Genomic DNA, 20,629 nt, shown 5'->3' on the forward strand with positions numbered 1-20,629 from the left:
CTCTCACCTGTTTGCGATCTCATGATGAACGACTCAGTTTACTTCCTTCTTCACATTATCCAGGCAGGGCAATGAAGTGATGCCACTGTGCTGCATGAGATGGGACACTGACTTCTTCCTCTGGTACTGTTGGCCTCTAATAAGCCTCAGGCTTTGATAGTTAGTGTGGGGCAGGGAGTCAATGGCTGTTTACTTCACATTGATTCTAGGCTTAAGGTTAAAAAAAGGCACAAGTCCATTGAGTTCAACCTATACCGTAACATGTTGATCCAGGGGAAGGCAAAAAGCCCATGATGCAGATGCTAATTGCCACAAAAAAAGGTAAATTTCCTTGTTGACTCCACATATATCAATCACAAAATCTAGCATCCATATCCTGTAATATCATATTTTTCAATAAAATCATACAGACCCTCCTTGAACTTTGGAATTTGAAAATTTGGAATTTAAAACAATGGTTTATTATTTTCATGTTACAATTAAAATATTGAAAAAAGAAGAATAAATGGGAAAAAAATGGGAAAGCAGTTATTCCTTGGAATATACCTACGCATTTCAAACTGTCATGTTATTAATCATAGTGTGGTAGCACTATGAACTTGTTTACTGAATCAACCATTACAGCATCATATGGCAGAGCGCTCCATAATCTCACTGCCCTCACAGAATGGCTGCATGTGATCATGGAAAAACGTATTTCCTCTAGATGTAGAGGACATCCCCTTGTCATTGTTGTTGGACTAGGTATAAAATGATCATTAGAAAGGTTTTTGTACTGTTCCTTTATATATTTATAGATTGTAATAAGATCTTAAGCCCTTAAGACTTTGTTTTTTACAAACTTAACAACCTAAGGGTTGATATTCTTTCTTGGCACTGCAGGCCACCTATTCCCTTAAAGGTGTTGTCCTCTACCTAGTAAACCCCTTCCCAGTTTCTATATTCTCCAATATAAACTAAAAAAGCCTGTACCCACCCCTGGTGCTAGCGCCATTCCAGTGACATCAGTGCCAGGTCTCACTGGGCTTGTGTGACGCTGTTATGAGACGTGAGCCTGCAGCCAATCAGCGGGAGTTAATGGGCCACGTCACTCTTACTTCTTTCAGATGAAACTGACATCTGGCAAAAGTGAGAACTACTACTGGTCCTTGAGTTTCTCTGGATGTCAGTTATGTCTGAAGGAAGTGAGAGTGAAGCTTCAATGCTCATGTGACATAATATCATGAGTGCCTTGGGAGACCCAGTGCCATTCTTGCAAGAATGATGCCGGCACCAGAGGTGAGTTTAGGTTGTTGTTATTTTATATGGGGAAGTATAATAATTGAGATGGCGTTATCTGCATAGTTGTCAACCCCTTTACTAACCTTGGTCACTCACCTCTGCACCCGCTCTAGTTCAGTTATGTCCTACTTATAAAATGAAGCCCAAAATTGTACACAGTATTGTAAGTGTGGCTGTACTAGTGACTTGTTAAGAGGCAAAACTATGTCCTAGTCATGAGTATCTATGTCTCTTTTAATGCATCCCAGGATTTTATTTTCCTTTGCATTAGCGGCTTGGCATTGGTTCAATAATGCAGATCCAGTTAGAGATGGAACTGGCCACCAGTCAGCCTTCCTGCTATTTAGGCACAGTAACAGCTCCTGTGACTGCAATTGCTAGGCCCCTGGTGAGAAATACAAAACAATATCAAAGTCTCGCCATTTGCAAAACATTCCTTTATTATTAGAAATATCTTTTGTATAAAAAATGTGCATGCGTAAACCATTGCAGTTATTAAACACAACCCAGGGCTTCATGTCAATCAGCCAATACAATGCACAAACTCATCTCCTATACAGATAGAACAATATAGGACAGGAATGAAAGTTCTCACAAATCACAAAAAGTACTTACATTTATGGTGTAACATATGACAGACTTTTTTTTTTTTTTTTTTCATAAAATGCAGTTTCATCTGTGAACAATAGCATTGACTCTGTTATCTCTTCTTGTGCACATTAACATTTTCCTTTCATGTGCTTTAGTTTAAAATATTTTGACACTTTCATTTGAAAAATAAATTCAGGCATTTTCCATAAATTATGTCTTTTATGTTTACTTGTTCGGTTCAGATAGTTTACACTTTAGAATGTGATACATCCCAAAAATTTGGTGTCAGGTATCCGTTGATTATCCTTCGTGACTCAGGTGGCATGATTGCTGTAGCTGACATATGTGGTCTTTGTAGAAGAAGCTATAAAAACAAAGATACCAACATATTAAAATGTAGCCCTGATGAATTATCAAACATCACATTGCAGCTACTTAGTTGATGTGGTGGTGGTACTCTTGTTACATGTATTAATGCGGTGGCAATTGATAATGGATTTTCCACATTCAATTTGTGTTTACCTCTTTACATAGACTTATTTTTGTTGAGCAGACAAATTAATTCTTGTTAATACTGCAATTACTGTAGATGAATTTCCCACTCAACCTTACATTGCATTCAATAATTAAATAGTTAATTTAGCCTGCAAACAGAGATATTTCCATTTTACGCTTGGGCTGTATGGTGCGCATGATATATTGAACCAATAAAAAGGTTTTCACTATTTACAAACTGTAACATGGTCAGTACGTCTTAAAACAAATAGAAGCTATTAGGGCTTGTGTATTATTTGGTATGCTACAAAACATAAAATAAAGCAGTCAGTTTATAAGTATTTTTAAATTGAGATCATATTCAAGAAGTAAGAATCATATGAATGAATACCACTAGATATTTTAGACTGCTTTAGATTCCTCTTCCTTCGCTGAGTAATACTGTAAGTCCATTTGCTTCCTGTGATCTGCAGAGGTGTTTCCCATTATTTTTATCTAGTTTTAGTTAAAGGAGTTGTCCCACAAACAAAAGTTCATTTTAATTAATAGATCTTGGAATAATAATAATTTCCGCAATTGGATGTATTTAAATTCAATGTTCCTGTGCTGAGATAATCTTATAAATGTTCCCCTGCTGTGTACTGTGTAATGGCTGTGTCTGAGAATGCTGAAATATGGTCTGATCATACCACAGCTCCTGGGCAGGGGGGGAGAAAAAGAGAGTATACAGACATTGCAGCATGGGATCACAGCTGATTCTTTCTGTGAGGTAAAACATTGTTTAAAAATAAATAGCAAATGTTTTACCTCTCATAAAGAATCCGCTGTGATCCCCTGCTGTAATGTCTGTATACTATTTTGCATCCTCCCCTGGCCAGGAGCTATGGTACGATCAGACCATGTACCTGCATGGTTAGACACAGCCATTACACAGTACACATCAGGGGAAAATTTATAAGATTAGCTCAGCACAGTAATAATACATTTAAAAACATCAAATTGTGGAAATTATTATTATTAAAAAATCTATTGATTAAAATGAACTTTTGTTCATGGGAAAACCCCTTTAAACTTCTAACTTCACTTTATTTATTTTGCCTGTCCTGATGCAGTGCTTTTCTACCCATGTAACTACTGTAGGTAGGCTTCTGCATGACTACACATGACTATGTTTGTGGCACTGTGATGTAAATCACTAGCCTGTCTTCATGTCACTTGTGGCTAACTGTGACTGCCTCAGGATACTGTAGCTAGCTATTTTCTGGCACAGTATATGCCTCAGTAAAGAGGTTAAGAGTGAAGAATGGATTATAGGTGGCTACATCTGTTAACAACTGAGCGGGCCCATCATCTGTCTGTTATTCATTGTGAATAAAAAAAACGACATACCTTATTATACTATGAGGAACAAAAACAAGGTGATATGACTGTAAATTAATCAAAATTGGGCCCCGTTTTAAAAACACGGTTAACTTCCGTCTGCATCTAGTTACAAGTTTCACCAATCAGTATCCCTACCCACTTGTCATACACCAGTGGTCATGATATTTGCACTCAAGCTCTTGCTTTTTCACCTGTGGTAAAAACAGAGTAACATAATATACCCATTTTATTACTACAAAAGGCATAGTGTCCAAGTCCACTTGTATATAATATATTCAGAAATATAATCAGAAAAAGTTTATTATATCAATACAAACAAGGCAAATGAATCTACTGCCATACCTTTCAGGTATTTCTCCCGTCTATTTCAGCTCAATCTACCACATTTTCCCCCTTATCTCTTTGTCCTCAGGTCAACATTTTTACAAAACTTGTGGCTGCGGACTTGAGGACAATTAGCAATAAGGGGAACAGAGATAACCTAGCCCCCTATCAGAGGAAGGCACTAGATGAATTTAGAGCAATGAATGATGTAGTAATTAAACTGGCTGATAAGGTGGGGAATGTGGTATTGTGGCCGGTGGAGAAATATGAGAGGGAGACATTCAAACAACTCTGGAAAAGAAATACATATATTCCACTAACATGGAACCCATTATCCATGTTCAAGAACAAACTAATGGACTTGAAGGTGGCCTTGAAAGGTGGACAGTAAGCAAAAAAATCTTTGATGGTTTGCTGGTTAAGTATTGTAATGCACACGCCCGGGCTGAGCGGCGTGTGCGTGTGATTCCACTGGACCATGCCGGAGAGTGAATGCCTGGAGGGGCGTAGCTAGGTATTCACCCGATCCAACCAGGGTCGCACGACGGCATACGACGCCAGTGCACCAAGGAGGAACCGAGCAGAGGGACCAGGTGCTACTCCAGGACAGACCCCGGACACAGCTGTTGACCCACACAGGGGAATACAGGAACAGACAGGTTAGGCTGGCACACAGACTGGTGGGTATAGGCAGGCACGACTGGTATGCAGGCAGGCAGGTATGCAGGCAGGGGGTACAGGCAAGCACGGCTAGAGTGCAGACAGGGAGGCACTAGCAGGTAGGAACACAGGCGGGATAGGACCCAGTACACAATGGGACTCAGGAACAGAACCACAGATGTGGCGGACAAACACAGCAGAGTAAGGCCGTCCAGAGTGGTGAGCGAGAGCAGAGCAAAAAGAGACCACCTAGAGCGGTGAGCGAGAGTAGAGCAGGACAAGGCCGCCTGGAGCGTTGAGCGAGAGTAGAGCAGGACGAGGCCGCCTGGAGCAGTGAGCAAAAGTAGAGCAGGACGAGGCGGCCTGGAGCGGTGAGCAAGAGTAGAGCAGGACGAGACCGCCTGGAGCGGTGAGCAAGAGTAGTCAGAGCAGAGCAAGACTGCCGGAGCAGTGAGCAAAGGGTCAGAGCAGAGCGAGACTACCGGAGCAGTGAGCAAAGGGTCTGAGCGGAGCGAGACTGCCGGAGCAGTGAGCAAAGGGTCAGAGCGGAGCGAGACTGCCGGAGCAGTGAGCAAAGGGTCAGAGCGGAGCGAGACTGCCAGAGCAGTGAGCAAAGAGTCAGAGCGAAGCGAGGCTGCCGGAGCAGTGAGCAAAGGGTCAGAGGGGAGCGAGACTGCCGGAGCAGTGAGCAAAGGGTCAGAGTGGAGCGAGACTGCCGGAGCAGTGAGCAAAGGGTCAGAGCGGAGCGAGACTGCCGGAGCAGTGAGCAAAGGGTCAGAGCGGAGCGAGACTGCCGGAGCAGTGTGCAAAGGGTCAGAGCGGAGCGAGACTTCCGGAGCAGTAAGCAAAGGGTCAGAGCGGAGCAAGACTGCCGGAGCAGTGAGCAAAGGCAGAGCAGGCTAGAACCGCCGGAGCGGTGAGCAAGGCAGAACAGGCTAGAACCGCCGGAGCGGTGAGCAAAGGCAGAGCAGGCTAGAACCGCCGGAGCGGTGAGCAAAGGCAGAGCTGGCTAGAACCTCCAGAGTGGTGAGCAAGGCAGAGCAGGCTAGAACCGCTGGAGCGGTGAGCAAGGTAGAGCAGGGGGGACAGGGCTCTGTACACACGGAACAGACAGGAGGGGAAAGGCAGAACCAGATACCCACAGGGTACTTGCAGTGAAGTAGCGAGTGGACCACAAACTCACAAATGGAAGTACAGTGACAACGAGCAGGAGTTAGGTACGAGTTCAGACTCTGCAGAAAAAGGAAAGATACGGACATAGAGAAACACAGGAAACAGGCTAGAAGAGTATACAGACAAGAACAGACACAGTAGCAAGATACAGGAGTGGGTCTAGGTATTCAGCCCCTAGAAGGCAGGAGGAACAGGCTAGGAGCGTGTTCAGACAGGACAGACAAGATACAGGAGCGGGTCTAGGTATGCGGCCCCTTGAAGGTGGAACGCACAGGCAAGGAGCGTGTTCAGACAGGTCTGGAAATACAGCCTCCAGGAAGGGCAGGCAAGCAAACACAGAAAGGGACCTGGCACATTCAGAGTGAAAGAGCACACTGAATGAAACACAATACTCAGGCAGGGATTCATTGGAGCAGCTGGGTTAAATACCAGGTGACAGACAGCAATAGGCTGAGGACGCACAAGGGGTGTGCCCGCAGCAGGTACAAGAAACAGGAAGTGATCGGGCGCCGCCCTTAAGCAGCAGACACAGAGGCAAGCAGACAGCATGGAGGGAAGCCAGGCTAGCAGACTGGACTGGAGATCAAGTGCGTGCTCTTGCACAGTGGGAGATGGACCACTATGCAAGGACGCCGCCAGGTATGTTACAAGTATCCTGTGGTTCCCACCTTCTATCTCCTCTCCAAGGTAAATAAGGATTCAATTAGTGCTCCTGGGTGTCCAATTGGCATAGGAGGGCTTTGTGATCCAATCTGCAAATATATTGAATATTACTTGAGACCTCAGGTTGAGACATTGTCCTCCTATGTCAGGGACTCTATGGACATCTTCAGACGTGTCGATGGTATCCATCTTGAACGAGGCATTCTCCTTGTCACGGCGGATGTATAGGCACTCTACACATCCATCTGCCATAATGATGGGTTAGAGGCTACTCGTTTTTTCCTTGAATCCAGTAATATTGAGTTTGAAACTAGGAGCCTGGTGTTGGACTTGTTGTGATTTGTGTTTACTCATAACTTTTTTACATTTAATGATAAGTTCTATCTTCAGAATCATGGTACAGCCATGGGAGGGCCATGTGTGCCCTCATATGCTAATCTCTTTTTGGGGTTCTGGGAGAGGGCATATTCCTTAGAGGTGCACATGCCGCTCCTCAGATCCTTGGATGGTTTTGATATATCGATAACATCCTTTTATATGTCAGGGATCTGTTATCGACATTCAGACTTTTACGAGAACACTGAATTGCAATGACTCCAACATCAGGCTTACATACAGTTATCATCACAAAGAGATTTCTTTCCTGGATATTAGTCTTCGAGTGCAAGATGATGGATCTATTTATACAGATGTGTTTCGTAAAGAGACGTCAGTCAACGCACTGTTACATGCTTCTTCCTTTCACACAAGTCCAACAATTGGGGCAGTCCCCATTGGACAATTTCTCTGCATAAGGAGAAGTAAAAGAAGCATCATGCAAGGTAATCTATGAGCCAAAAATGCTAAGAGATGTGATTTGCTTGTTTCTACCGATACCAAGAAACAGAAGGACCCAGCGATTCGATATATATGAACATATAACCACCAATGGAAAACCGTGCGCAAGATTATGAACAGACTATACTTAAAACTGAACCCACCCTGTCAAGAAAACTATCAAATGTACCCCTTATGACAGCTAGAGGAAGTAAAAATTTTAAGGACATCCACATTAGGAGTCACTATGTGGCTAAAACTCCAGACTTCTTCAAAGCAATGAAACGTAAATAGGGATGTTACCCATGTGGTGATTGCCTGGCCTGCTGAAACCTGATACGTGCAACGTCCTTCACCTCTGTGGATGGCTCTAATGAATATAAGATCACTGATTATATTTCATGCAGCATGACGTATGGTGTACATTATGTCACGTGTACATGCCAACTTATATACGTTGGCCTCATCTCACGTGAATTGCGTGTATGAACTTGTGAACACGTGAGGGATATTTTGGCCACACGTGAGGTGGACGATGTTGCTACATTAAAGACAGTCCCTTGGCATTTTAAGATGCACCAAACTGCAACCCCAATGATCTAAAAATCTGTGGTATTGATAGGGTACACAGTGGTATCAGAGGTGGGGATATGAAGTGCCTACTTGCGCAGTTAGAATGTCGCTTGATCATCACTCTGGGTACAATGGTGCCGGCAGGTTTAAATGAACAATTGAATTTTGTTCCTTTTTTGTAAATATCCCAATAGAATGATTTAGATTTTAATTTGTGTGTCCTGATTACCTTCAGTTGATGGCGTCAGCACTTTATGAAGCCATCTTCCTGAGTAATGTTCGGCAACCTATCCTGGGAACAGGTTTACATCCTCAGAAGAATGGCAGGATCTATGACATTGTTGACCTGGCATCCACTGTATTAGTATTTTAGTGTGCTGACTTTTTCACTGTATTTATTCGTTATTATTAAGTGACCACATTATTTATGTGGACATATCTCATTTAATATATTTTTCACCTGATCACTTTATATATATATATATATATATATATATATATATATATATATGTATGTCACTAAATTATTTATGGATACATATGTGTATTAAAATGTATTTTATGATATTGTTTATTATTACTTATTTTTCTTTATTTCACATATGGGGTCCATTAGAGATGGGCCTTTTTTAAGGTCTTTGGCACGTAGCACTTTATGATTGGTGTACACTTTATCACCACATATGAAGGAAATTATATAGATATGGTTGCCCTTTAATTAATACAAGTTGCTTGTCCTTATAGAGGTTCAGACCTGTGTTCGCACTGCTTGTTTATATATTTGTTATTATATGCAGTTAATGGGACAATGGTAATTGTGGCTTGTGATATTATCTACACAGTCCTTGTTAGCATATTGCAATTTTCTTGCTCTTAGATTTGCCAACACTCAACATAGTTCTCAGCGCGTGCGCATGCCTGTCACCTCATTTCACATGGAGCATCGCTGACGGTGCCTGGAAGTGATGTTTGCGGGTCATTGATGTTTCGGGGATTTCCCCCTGACCCGATACATCACTGGGCACGCCGGAAGTTATATAAGGTCCGGGTGATGCCGTGACATGCATGCACCAGTTATGGCGCTGAATTACGAACATCTGCGGAGACTTACATTTAAAGTCTGCCTGACACACAGACAGTTAGAGCCCCCCAGAGAAGCCCACATGAAACACGAATCAGGGCTGCAGGTATTGCTGGTCACACAGGTGTAAATATGGGTAAGTGGGTTCTGTGCATGAGATTGTACTAATCATTGCTCCCATAGTGGACTTAGGTACCCTATGCAGATGTGTGCATGTCCTCGAGCCATAGGCTATTTATGCCTGGCTATATCTATGCACTAGGATTGTCAATATTTGAGGTAGCACTTGTACACGAAGTGTGTGCACACATTGTACACATATGGTACTGTATTGATTGTTCTCTGATATATGAGATTATTACACTAGGCACTTTATAAATTCTATATAGGGGCCAAAAGTTTATGCTACCCTGTTATAGTATTGCTGACCAGCTGCCTCAAACACCGGAGCCTTTGTTATTTTGACTTTTATGATTTCTTTTTGCTACAAATTTTATGCCTTGTTTGTATTGATATAATAACATTTTTCTGACTATATTATATACTGGTGGACTTAGACTCTATGTCTTTTGTAGGAAAAATATGTGTTGGGAGTGTCCATTTGGAATATATATTGTGGCCACGCTTAAAGACATTTGGCCATGTGAATACTATTTATAGAATGTCATTAGTTCAGTTGATATTGACTCTAACATAATATACCCAGTAGAGATGAGAAAATCTGTTCAAGGAGAATTGATTTATCCTTGAATTTTCCAAAAAGTTTGGAATCTATAGAATCTTAATGCTGCATGAATTCAGCAAAACTGCAGCAAACTGGCAGGCAAAAGGTTAATAAAAAAGCTCACCTGTCCCGCCACCCCGGCAGTCCACAGTCCAGTCCTCTGCACCTCTCTTATTAACCTTACCCTGTTGCACGCTCCCTCTTCAGCCTGCTTTACTCTGAGCCATGACTTCCGGTTCTGAGTAAGCCTCTGATGTCACTGTGCATCGTGCCTTTGCAATGAACTGACTAGTTTCGTGTGGCACATGACATACTGTTGTGAAATCAAATTGTGAACCATTATGACACAGCACATAGTGATGGCAGGGGTCTAGGCAGACTGAAGTAGTCCAAACAGGATTCACACAATGGGGGAAAACAAAAAGAATAGGCACAGAGGGCCATGGCAGTCACCGGACAAGTAAGTGGTAATGTGACGCCTCTACTCGAAAGCCCTTTTCTTTACCCTGGGAGATGGGGGACTCGGAGTCGGGTCCTATGATGGAGAGATGGGGTGCAGCCGTGGCCCAGACCCGACCCATGCTCAGGGCCGTCACATTAAAAGGATGGTGTGGGCTTATCCGGGTTGAGTGGCTGATTCTGACTACGCCACATGTGGCACCTGGTGAAGGCCACAAGCGCCGCTGCAGTCCGCTGAGGCATGGTGGTATAGCGGCCAACGTTGTTACTACTCCCCACAGGCGGAGCAAGGCCTCATGGCAGAGAGACAGGATGACAGGGGTAGTAGTAGAGGAGTACGGGCGCCGGGTCATGCGGTGTAGCGCAGAATAAACAGTCCGGAGGCCATAGGGGTGAACTTCCAAGTCTTTGCTCACATTCGAGATGGCAGAAGGAAGGCGACTCCCTGCTCTCCGCGGAGTCCTGCGGTCACCAGGGACAGGGGTCCGACTACCTCCGAGCAAGTCCAGCATTCAATTAGGACCCCGCGCCAGAGTGTTCCTGAACTACAGACCGTATCCTTTCCTGTCTGTGTGTGTAGATAGGCCAGGTCTCCCTCTGAACTCCTCTCAGAACAAGGGCACGGGTGGCAGCTCCGCTTCGTCCGATACCCGGTGGGATCCTCAGGGCCTTCCGGGCTTTTCCGACCAGGACATAGAGTTGCAAGGTCGGGTGTCGGGGGCCGGTATCCCTCTTGCAGCCGGACTCCCTCTGAATATATCAGGTGGTGAGGACAGGTGGCGGACACCACTCCGTCTGCATCCTCCCTGGGATCCATTTGCTGTGGAGCTACACTCCTAAGCTCCGGGCCTTCTTGGTCGTGGTCCTTAACCGGGTTGAGACATTCCTCATCTGCAATCTGCCCCTCGACCCAAGGCCAAGGTACGAGGGCTGTGTCCCCATCCGCTGCAGGCCCACACAGGATCCACATTCAGAGTAGGAGATCACAGTACATGACAACCAGGCAGTTGACTAACTAGGACCATCAAAGAACTAAACTACAAGGACCAGTGAAAGGCCACGAACCAAGATGGCTTTTTATTAAATATGAAATTTACAGTGTCACTAAATTGTGAGTCCTCCACCCTAACCCACTAACTGGTTCCCCTAACTCTTGGTTCCCCAGTCTCCCTGTAACCAGGAGGGCAGCACCTAGTGCATTCCAGCCCCCTCTAGTGGAGAAATGTGGTGTTGGATGTAAAGGAAGGGTCCCGACCATCACACTGTTCTTACCTCAGAGGAGGAACACTACACTCCATTAGAGAAGTGCAGCATCCCTGTGGCGGTCAAACCCTCAGGGGCACCACATTCCCCCCTGGTGAAACACAGCACGTCCGCGGGCTGCAAAAGAGTAACACCCAGGAAATTTTCATTTTATATAACAAAACCATCTTCCCTTTATGGGAGGCACATATTCTTTAACGTTTCAAATATAACAGTACAAAAATACAAAAGTATAAAATTATAAAATTATAAAAGTGCTAGCATTTTCCAGAGACAATTTGTACAGACAGATTAGTTAAGGTGCAAAGACGCAGAGTCAGTTCAGAAGTGCAAGGGACCTGTCCCAAACCCTCAACGTGGGCCCTGGGGTGGCTGCAGGGCATGAAGATCCCGAGTTGGACCTCCCACAGTGCCACCCTGACATGTTTTCCTTCTGAGGTCTTGAGGTAGAAATGTCCGCGGTTTTGTATAAAACCAATATGGAGCACCTAAAGAGATGCAAACTATATACAGGTAAAGAGTCAGTCTGCTGCAAGTCCGCAGGGACACATGTCTCTAGAAACTGGGATTATTAAACAAAAGAATAAAAATGTCAACACGTTAACTTTTAAACAAATTGCAACAGCCGGGGGTGCTTAAACCTCAGGTTCCCTCCTGGGAAAAGGCTCGTTCCTCCCGATAGAGGCTGACCGGTCCCCTGAGGCCGAGCGCGAGGGGGCATCGCTCCCGGACACTTTGTGTACATCCAGGGCGTACCACCCCCGCACCCCCTGGTGGCGAGAATAAGTCACTATATCGCCCGGGAAGGGGTTCCGGCCAGGGTGTCCCTTCTTCAGACGGGGCTCGACGTCCCGCCGGCTGACAAACACGTCGTCCTCGTGCTGGGGACTTCTGATGAACCCCAACCCCGCCTCATGGTGGAAGCGGACGACTTGCCCTTCCACTCGGGGACTGGGACGGGTGACCTCTTCCTGACAAGCCCAGGATTTAGTAGCTTTGGCCCGTACCTCAAGGCGTTCGCAGCGGAGCTCCTGTTGACACTGCTCCCGAGCGAGCTGGAGTATTTGCTCGCTGCACCGCTGGCTCCTCCACTGCGCTTCAGCCTGGGTCTCCTGGGGTAAGCCCATCAGGTACCCCCCCTGGTTGTCCCAGGCCCACTCCTCATCCTCCGGCCTGGTGACTGCTGGTGCGGGTAACGGTGTCATCATGGGTTGCTGCCGGTCCTCTGCGAGTACGGACCAATCCGGGTTGGAGCCGGTGGACACCTCTGCAGCTTCAGGCACTTCGGGTTTGGGATTAAGGCGGCATCGCAGGTCCCCACCTATAGCTGTCGCTTGCAGCTCTGGAGCAAAGACTTGCTCCCAGGTGGCCGCACCGGGCAGGATATACTCCGTCATGAGGTCCAGCATAGGAACGGTAGGCTCGGCAGCCAGGGCAGGGGTTGCTCACTCACCCGCCTCTGGGCCGCTCACGGCCTCTGTCACCGTATCTCCTAGTCCTGGGACTTCAACTCCTTGGCGGCGGGCCCGGATGCGCAGCAACATTTCTTCCCGCCACGCAGCCGTCGCCGCCTCCTGGGCCTCTCTTTGCCTCCACACAAGTTCTGGAGCTTCCTGCCGGAGAAATTCAAAATCTCCCGCTGTGAGAACACTGCTGCCTCGCTCCCTGCCGGGTGAAGGGCCTGAACCGGGTTCAGAAGGCTCTGTAGGTTGCGCTCCAGAAGCGTCCATGTCTGCCTCTGAAGATTGCCAACCTTCGACTGCAATGGCTGCACCTTGTTGTTTTTCATCTTCCTCCTCTTTCGGGGCGGTTCCTGGGCGGCATGTTGACAGGCCCGCCTTCGTTCAGCCCATCCGGTTTGACTGGCATTACCCCACGGACAGTCTCTGATGGAAGGGGCAGTCCACACTTTTGGCGCCAAGCGGGAGCCCAGCCCACGATGGGAGGTGTTTGAAGACAGTCTTTTCACAGCATTATGGCACCTGTTCTTCTTGGGAGGGCGCCCTTTTAGGTGTAAAACGAAAGTTCAAGGTGTAAGACACACAGTACCCGGTAGCAATGGGTAATTCCTTCCTTTGCTGTGGGCACATTATTCTGCCGACTACAGCAGGTTGTGATGCCTCTACTCGAAAGACCTTTTCTTTACCCTGGGAGAAGGGGGACTCGGAGTCGGGTCCTATGATGGAGAGATGGGGTGCAGCCGTGGCCCGGACCCGACCCATGCTCAGGGCCGTCACATTAAAAGGATGGTGTGGGCTTATCCGGGTTGAGTGGCTGATTCCGACTACACCACCTGTGGCACCTGGTGAAGGCCACCAGCGCCGATGTAGTCCGCTGAGGCATGGTGGTATAGCGGCCAACGTTGTCACTACTCCCCACAGTCAGAGCAAGGCCTCAGGGAAGAGAGACAGGATAACATGGGTAGTAGCAGAGGAGTACGGGCACTGGGTCGTGCGGTGTAGCGCAGGATATACAGTCCGGAGGCCATAGGGGTGAACTTCCAAGGCTTTACTCACATTCGAGATGGCAGAAGGAAGGCGACTCCCTGCTCCCCACGGAGTCCTGCGGTCACCAGGGACGGGGGTCCCACTACCTCCGAGCAAGTCCAGCATTCAATCAGGACCCCGCGCCAGAGTGTTCCTGAACTACAGACCGTATCCTTTCCTGTCTGTGTGTGTAGATAGGCTGGGTCTCCCTCTGAACTCCTCTCTGAACAAGGGCACGGGTGGCAGCTCCGCTCCATCTGATACCCGGTGGGATCCTCAGGTCCCGACCAGGACATAGAGTAGCAAGGTCGGGTGTCGGGGGCTGGTACCCCTCTTGCAGCCAGACTCCCTCTGAATATATCAGGTGGTGAGGACAGATGGCATACACCGCTCCGTCTGCATCCTCCCTGGGATCCATTAGCTTTGGAGCTACACTCCTAAGCTCCGGGCCTTCTTGGTCGTGGTCCTTGACCGGGTTGAGACATTCCTCATCTGCAACCTGCCCCTCGACCCAAGGCCAAGATACAAGGGCTGTGTCCCCATCCACTGCAGTCCCACACAGGATCCACTTTCAGGGTAGGAGATCAGAGTACATGACAGCCAGGCAGTTGACTAACCAGGACCTTCAAAGAACTAAACTACAAGGACCAGCGAAAGACCACGAACCAAGATGGCTTTTTATTAAATATGAAATTTACAGTGTCACTAAATTGTGAGTCCTCCACCCTCACCCACTAACTGGTTCCCCTAACTCTTGGTTCCCCAGTCTCCCTGTAACCAGGAGGGCAGCACCTAGTGCATTCTAGCCCCCTCTGGTGGAGAAATGTGGTGTTGGATGTAAAGGAAGGGTCCTGACCATCACACTGTTCTTACCTCAGAGGAGGAACACTACACTTCATTAGAGCAGTGCAGCATCCCTGTGGCGGTCGAACCCTCAGGGGCGCCACAGTAAGGTATTCATTTTTGTTTACATACTATGTTTATTATGCATTGGGGTCTGGGAGGACACCAGAGCATTATATAGAACATTCAACCAAATAACTTTGTTCCGAATTCTAATTTTGGCAGATTTGATAATCTCTACCCAGTAATCTCTAATACTCTCTATGATTAAACCTCCACATGGTCCTCCAAATTTATATTATTTGCCTGATTTTTATTGAGCCGTAAAATTGCAACCCTAAAAGTCTAGGCTGTAAAAAATTGTATACAGATTTTTTGGATGTCATAAGATAAAGATTAGTGTTGAGCGAGCACTAAAATACTCGGGTGCTCGAAGCTCGGGCCGAGCTCGCCGTGATACTCGGGTGCTCGACCCGAGCAACGAGCCCAATGTTAGTCTATGGGAGACCCAAGCATTTTTGCGGTGGCACCCCTGGCAGTCTTTTAAAAGCCTAACAAGTGCCCAAAACGATAGTGACAATGCTCAAATGACATGGGGACAGCATGGGGATCGCCCCAGGAAGCATTTCTGACCCCCAGGTCACTGCTGTCAACAACGTGGTCAGAGGTATTAAGCCACTTTTACAGGCTCACAATAAAACGTTCAAAAACGAAAGTGAAACTTTTTTCCTGTGAAATATGTTAAGGAACATCCTTTCCAGGGTAAAGACTTGTGTATAAGTTAAAATAAATGACCAAAAACAAAAATACTCCTCCACACCTTCGGCTATGTTCACAAGTAGCATTTTTTATGCGTTTTTGCACTTTTGTATTGCTTTCAACTATGACAAATGCATTCACCGTGAAATGTCATTTTAACATTTTACAACCTTATCTGGCCATGTGCTGTGTGACACATGCATAAAGTGCTGAAAAGACAAGGGAACAGCATGGGGAAGATCCCTGGAAGCATCTCTGACTCCCAGGTCACTGTCTAAAAGTGTGCCCATCATAAGTGATCCTTACCGCATCAGAAGATGCAGACTTGCAACTATCCCTATGCAAGTTCTAGTCCCAGGGCAGTTTTCAATTGAACCTCCCCCATTCCTTGCAATACAAGCTCAAGTATGCAGCCTGCCACCTACCCACCCCCAGGCCGCAATACCATACTGCTTGCTTGCTTGAACTTGAAATTGGGCCTTTTAGGCATGTGGAGGCGGAATCTGGCCACCACGTCATGGCTGTGTTGGCGGCCTGGAATCCATACTCAGTCACCAGCCGCCCGGCGGCCGGGTGTCCATACTCGATCCCCAGCCGCCCGGCGGCCGGGTGTCCACACACGGTCCCCAGGCGCCTGGGGGCAGCCGGGTGTCCATAAACGGTCCCCAGCCGCCCCTATTTCTCCTTGGAACATCCCCCCACACACTTTTCTTAGCCCGGCCTGCTTTAGGCAGCATTGGACGAGCCCACCAGAGAACCAGACTCCTCCGGTGGGCCCTGACTTCTCCATCGGTGGAGTTGAGAGTGCCAAGGTGAGGAGCATGATGATGATGACAGAAGTTAGCATCTGCTATGTTTTCTTTTAATGCAAGTGTAAGTGTGCAGCCTGCCACCCACCCACCCCCAGACTGCAATTCCATACTACTAGCTTGCACTTGAAATGGGGCCTTTTAGTTTGGAGGAGGCCGAAGCTGGCCACTACCTCATGGCTGCTTCGGCAGCGAGGTATCCATACTCAGTCCCCAGCCGCCCATATTTGTCCTGGTGTGCCTTATACATAAGATTAAGCGCGTATACCAAAACATTACCTGTGCCCTCCCCAGTGCATTTAGTGGGAAGGAGAGCCTATTCCGCTGTAGTGTGTGCATGCCAAACCCCTGTTCATGGTACATGCGAAGATGCCTCCCACCTTGCACCTGTCGTTGCAGACTTGCAACTATCCCCATTCAAGTCCTTGTCCCAGGGCAGTGTTCAATTGTACCTCTCCCATTCCTTGCAATGCAAGCGCAAGTATGCAGCCTGCCACCCACCCACCCCCAGGCTGCAATACCATACTGCTTGCTTGCTTTCACTTTAAATTGGGCCTTTTAGGCATGTGGAGGCAGAATCTGGCCACCACGCCATGGCTGTGTCGGCGGCCTGGTATCCATACTCAGTCCCCAGCCGCCTGGTGGCCGGGTGTCCCCGCTTGCTCCCCAGCCTCCAGGGGGTGGCCGGGTGTCCATACTCGGTCCCCAGCCACCCCTATTTGTCCCGGTAACCTTTCCCACACTTTTCTTAGCCTGGCCTGCTTTAGGGCAGCATTGGCCGAGCCCACCGGACTATTAGACTCCTCCGGTGGGCCCTGGCTTCTCCATCAGGGGAGTTGAGAGTGCCAAGGTGAGGAGCATGATGAGGATGATAGAAGTTAGCATCTGCTTTATTTTGTTGTAATGCAAGCGCATGTATGTAGTAGCGGCTAGGCCTGAGGTGGTCAGCGTTTTGGCGCATATCCTACCTCCTCCGAGGATTGCTAGATGTTTTCCTGCTACTATCCAAGTTCTATGACTCCCGTTAAAACAAAGCTTCAGGTGATAAATGATGGATGAGGTAGTGGCAAAGGAGAAAGAGCAGGAGGAACAGGGACCATTCACATCAATATCAGGCCAGTCAACCAGATATGTCTTGTAGGATATGTTTCTGTAACCAAAGGAGCGGTTCGGCTACACAGTTATAGGGCATACAGTGAGTGCAATGCCTACCAAAAATTTTGAGCCACTCCAATGCCCCTTGGAAATGACATGGAGGTCAGAGGGCGTTAACTAAACCTTTTTGTCCATTTATAGCAACTGGGTCTCCCGTGCACTGTTGGCCTAAGCAGTGAATGGAAGGCTTTCCAAAAATTATGAGGAACTGCAATGCCCCTTACAAGAGCCATGTGTGGCACCCCAGGGGTCTGGTCACCACAGTAATAGAGATATTACGTCAGAGAGCAAGTGGGAGGTTTCCTGGTCAGGACCCCTTAAACATGCAACATCCTCCTGCCCCAAGCCTGGGAGGGGAGAATTCTGCCCTTATAAACTGGATCTGGGGCGGGGTTGAGTGAGTCAGAGAACAGTCAGAGTCAGAGTGAGAGCAAGGGAAAGTAAAAGCAAGGAGCTCTGTAGGAGCTAGGAGCTAAAGACCAGGGGCTGTAAGCTGAGCAGAGCTCGCCCTGGCAGAAGACAATTGGAACCGGACACAGGAGTCCGAAGCTGTGAGGACTTATATATCCAGCAGCAGAAACCAGCCGGCAGGGGATTTCAGGTCCTCTGGCCATAGAAGCCCGGAGGCTCAGTCTCAAGCAAGGGACCAGCACCGCCATCGTGGAGCTGAGGCTAACAGAAGGCTCCAAGTCACCAGCCATACGGGTGAGCACTACACGGTACACTCAGGGACGTGGGCTACTTCTACCTGCTTACAGCAAGGTAGCCAGGAAGAGTGCAGACAGACGGGGAGGCCTACAACTCCAACTGGCCAGGGGAACTCCTGCTTGCTCACAGACTGACCAGGCCTCTTATGCTAGCCAGTACTCCCGGGAGGGTCTACCTTATAATCATCAGTAAAGACCTTGAACTGCACTGCAAAGACTCTGAGTCATTCCTGCTGCGCTCGTGCACCATCACCCCCATCATCCACACTCACTGCCCTGAGGCTATACTCCTCCCGAGGGGAGTTATCCCATTCTATGCTGCGCACACAACACCAGCCTCAGCGGTCTGCCTCGCAGCGGTGGTACTCCCTGACCGCAATCCACGGGTGGCGCAGTCGGACAATTAACCTCAAAACCTAAGAAAGACTGCCACTGGTTTGACCAGCCTGAGCCACGGGACCGGGTCACTGCCACAGAGACTACAGACCCCAGAGACCCGGCACCGGGTATCCCACACACGTGTACACACGGCCCAGGGGGCGCGTCTCATGCAGTACAGCATATTACAAACATAAGTCCCATTATTGGGGAGTGGGTGTTGTTAGAACCTTGTTCTTAGTTTTTTTCCTTTGCTGGTCACATGACCTTGTTGGCCTATTTAATCCTGCTCCGCCCTTCTGGCTTTGCTGGACTTCATTGTTTAACTACTTTCTAGCTAGCCTGTGCCCTGTATCTAACTCTGTTAGTTTGCTTGGTCTACGGACCTCTATGTTCTATCTATTTTGTTTGTTCGTCTGTCTGCTACTATTTCTGTTAGGAGGTGTCCCATTTTCCTCCCAGTCCTTAGTACTTGTAGGGATTCCTTCCCCACATCTATAGGTCTCCGTACAGACTAGCTTAGGAATTTAGCAGGTCTGATCGCAGGATCAGGTCCCCTGTTACATCGTAGGGATTAAGCTGAGTTCTATCGTAGGGACAGATCTCCTCTCTTTCCTTAGCTCTGGTAGCAGAACATAACAGTAAGTCCAGCCCAGCAAATGCTCTAAGGAAAGATTTTTTTTTTTTCTGTTCCATCATGGTGTCGGTTCTGGATTTGGCTAAACACCTGCAGGGACTCTCTTTGGAGGTGACTGAGCTCCGTCAGCACGTGAGTAACTGTCCTGGAGCACATTTATTGGAGCCTAAGGTACGTTTGCCGGATTTATATTTTGGTGAACACCGAGAATTTTTTTCATTTAAAAATGCTTGCTTATTGTATTTTCGTTTGAGACCCAAGTCCTCTGGGGATGATTCCCAGCGCATAGGGTTTATAATGTCACTTTTGCGCAAAGAGCCTCAGGAGTGGGCCTTTTCTTTGCAACCTAGTGATTCATGCTTCAGATCAGTGGATAGTTTTTTTTCTGCTTTGGGACTATTATATGATGATCCTGACCGTGTCGCATCAGCTGAGACTGAGTTAAGACGTTTGAGACAGGGATCAGGTAATGTGGAAAAATATTGTACTCATTTCCGTCGATGGTCTACTCAAACAGGGTGGAACGATTCTGCTCTGAAAAGTCTATTTCTTGCTGGGCTCAGTGAAAGGGTTAAAGACCTGCTAATTGCTTATCCTACACCTGAAGATTTGCAACAGGCTATGCAATTAGCTATACGGGTGGATAGGAGACTGCGTGCAAGGGTTAATGAGAGCAAATCCTCTGCTATGTCAGTTTCTGGTTATGAGAATGTGTGTACTAACAGTGGTGAATCGATGGAGATTGGAGCGATGGCACCTCGCTCTCAAGAAAAAGATCGCAGATTTTCTGAAGGCTTGTGTTTCTATTGCGGAAAATCTGGTCATTTGATTAAAGACTGTGAGCTTCGTATCAAGAAAGAAAAAAAAATGGTCAGTCATGCCCGTATTGCCTGTTTAAATTCCAAGGGTGTATTTTTAGCTGCTTCCACGATTGCTCAGGAAAAATTAATGGAATTTCGGGTGTTTGTTGATTGTGGGTCTACTCTGAATGTAATTGATGGGGGATTCTTGGAAAGACTCAATTTAAAACCCGAACCTTTATCATCCCCCATTGCTGTGGTCTCTGTGGATGGTTCCCCTTTGAAGAATATTACTCTCAAGGTCTGTGAATTTCCTCTCACTATTAATGGTGTTCACCATGAGAAATTGGATTTGGTAGTGTTGAATAACTTGCCTTCTCCAGTAATATTGGGATTGCCCTGGTTAAAATTTCACAATCCTGTACTGGATTGGTCTACCAGTGAAATTAAATCCTGGAGCCATAAATGTTATGACAAGTGTTGTAACGGGCGTATTGCAGCTTTGGATAGGGGAGAATTGCCTGTTCCTATTCAGGATGTTTGGAGAGTTTTTTCTGAGAAGGAATCGC

At 47.1% G+C, this 20,629-nt stretch overlaps 1 protein-coding gene across 2 annotated transcripts in view; it reads right to left on the bottom strand.

Moving 5' to 3' along the window:
• Nucleotides 1-1,700: 1,700 nt before the first annotated feature.
• Nucleotides 1,701-20,629, bottom strand: part of GRM8 (glutamate metabotropic receptor 8) — a 1,775,795-nt gene continuing 1,756,866 nt past the window's right edge. For both annotated transcript variants that reach the window (XM_073652085.1, XM_073652084.1), the window contains exon 11: nucleotides 1,701-2,236. In XM_073652085.1, the coding sequence (XP_073508186.1) occupies nucleotides 2,187-2,236 (50 nt within the window). In that variant the 3' untranslated portion in view covers nucleotides 1,701-2,186. The remainder of the gene's footprint in view (nucleotides 2,237-20,629) is intronic.

This window comes from Phyllobates terribilis, unplaced genomic scaffold (genome assembly GCF_046119375.1).
Source record: "Phyllobates terribilis strain yellow unplaced genomic scaffold, ASM4611937v1 Scaffold_11__3_contigs__length_659146591, whole genome shotgun sequence".
Classification (NCBI taxonomy): domain Eukaryota; kingdom Metazoa; phylum Chordata; class Amphibia; order Anura; family Dendrobatidae; genus Phyllobates; species Phyllobates terribilis.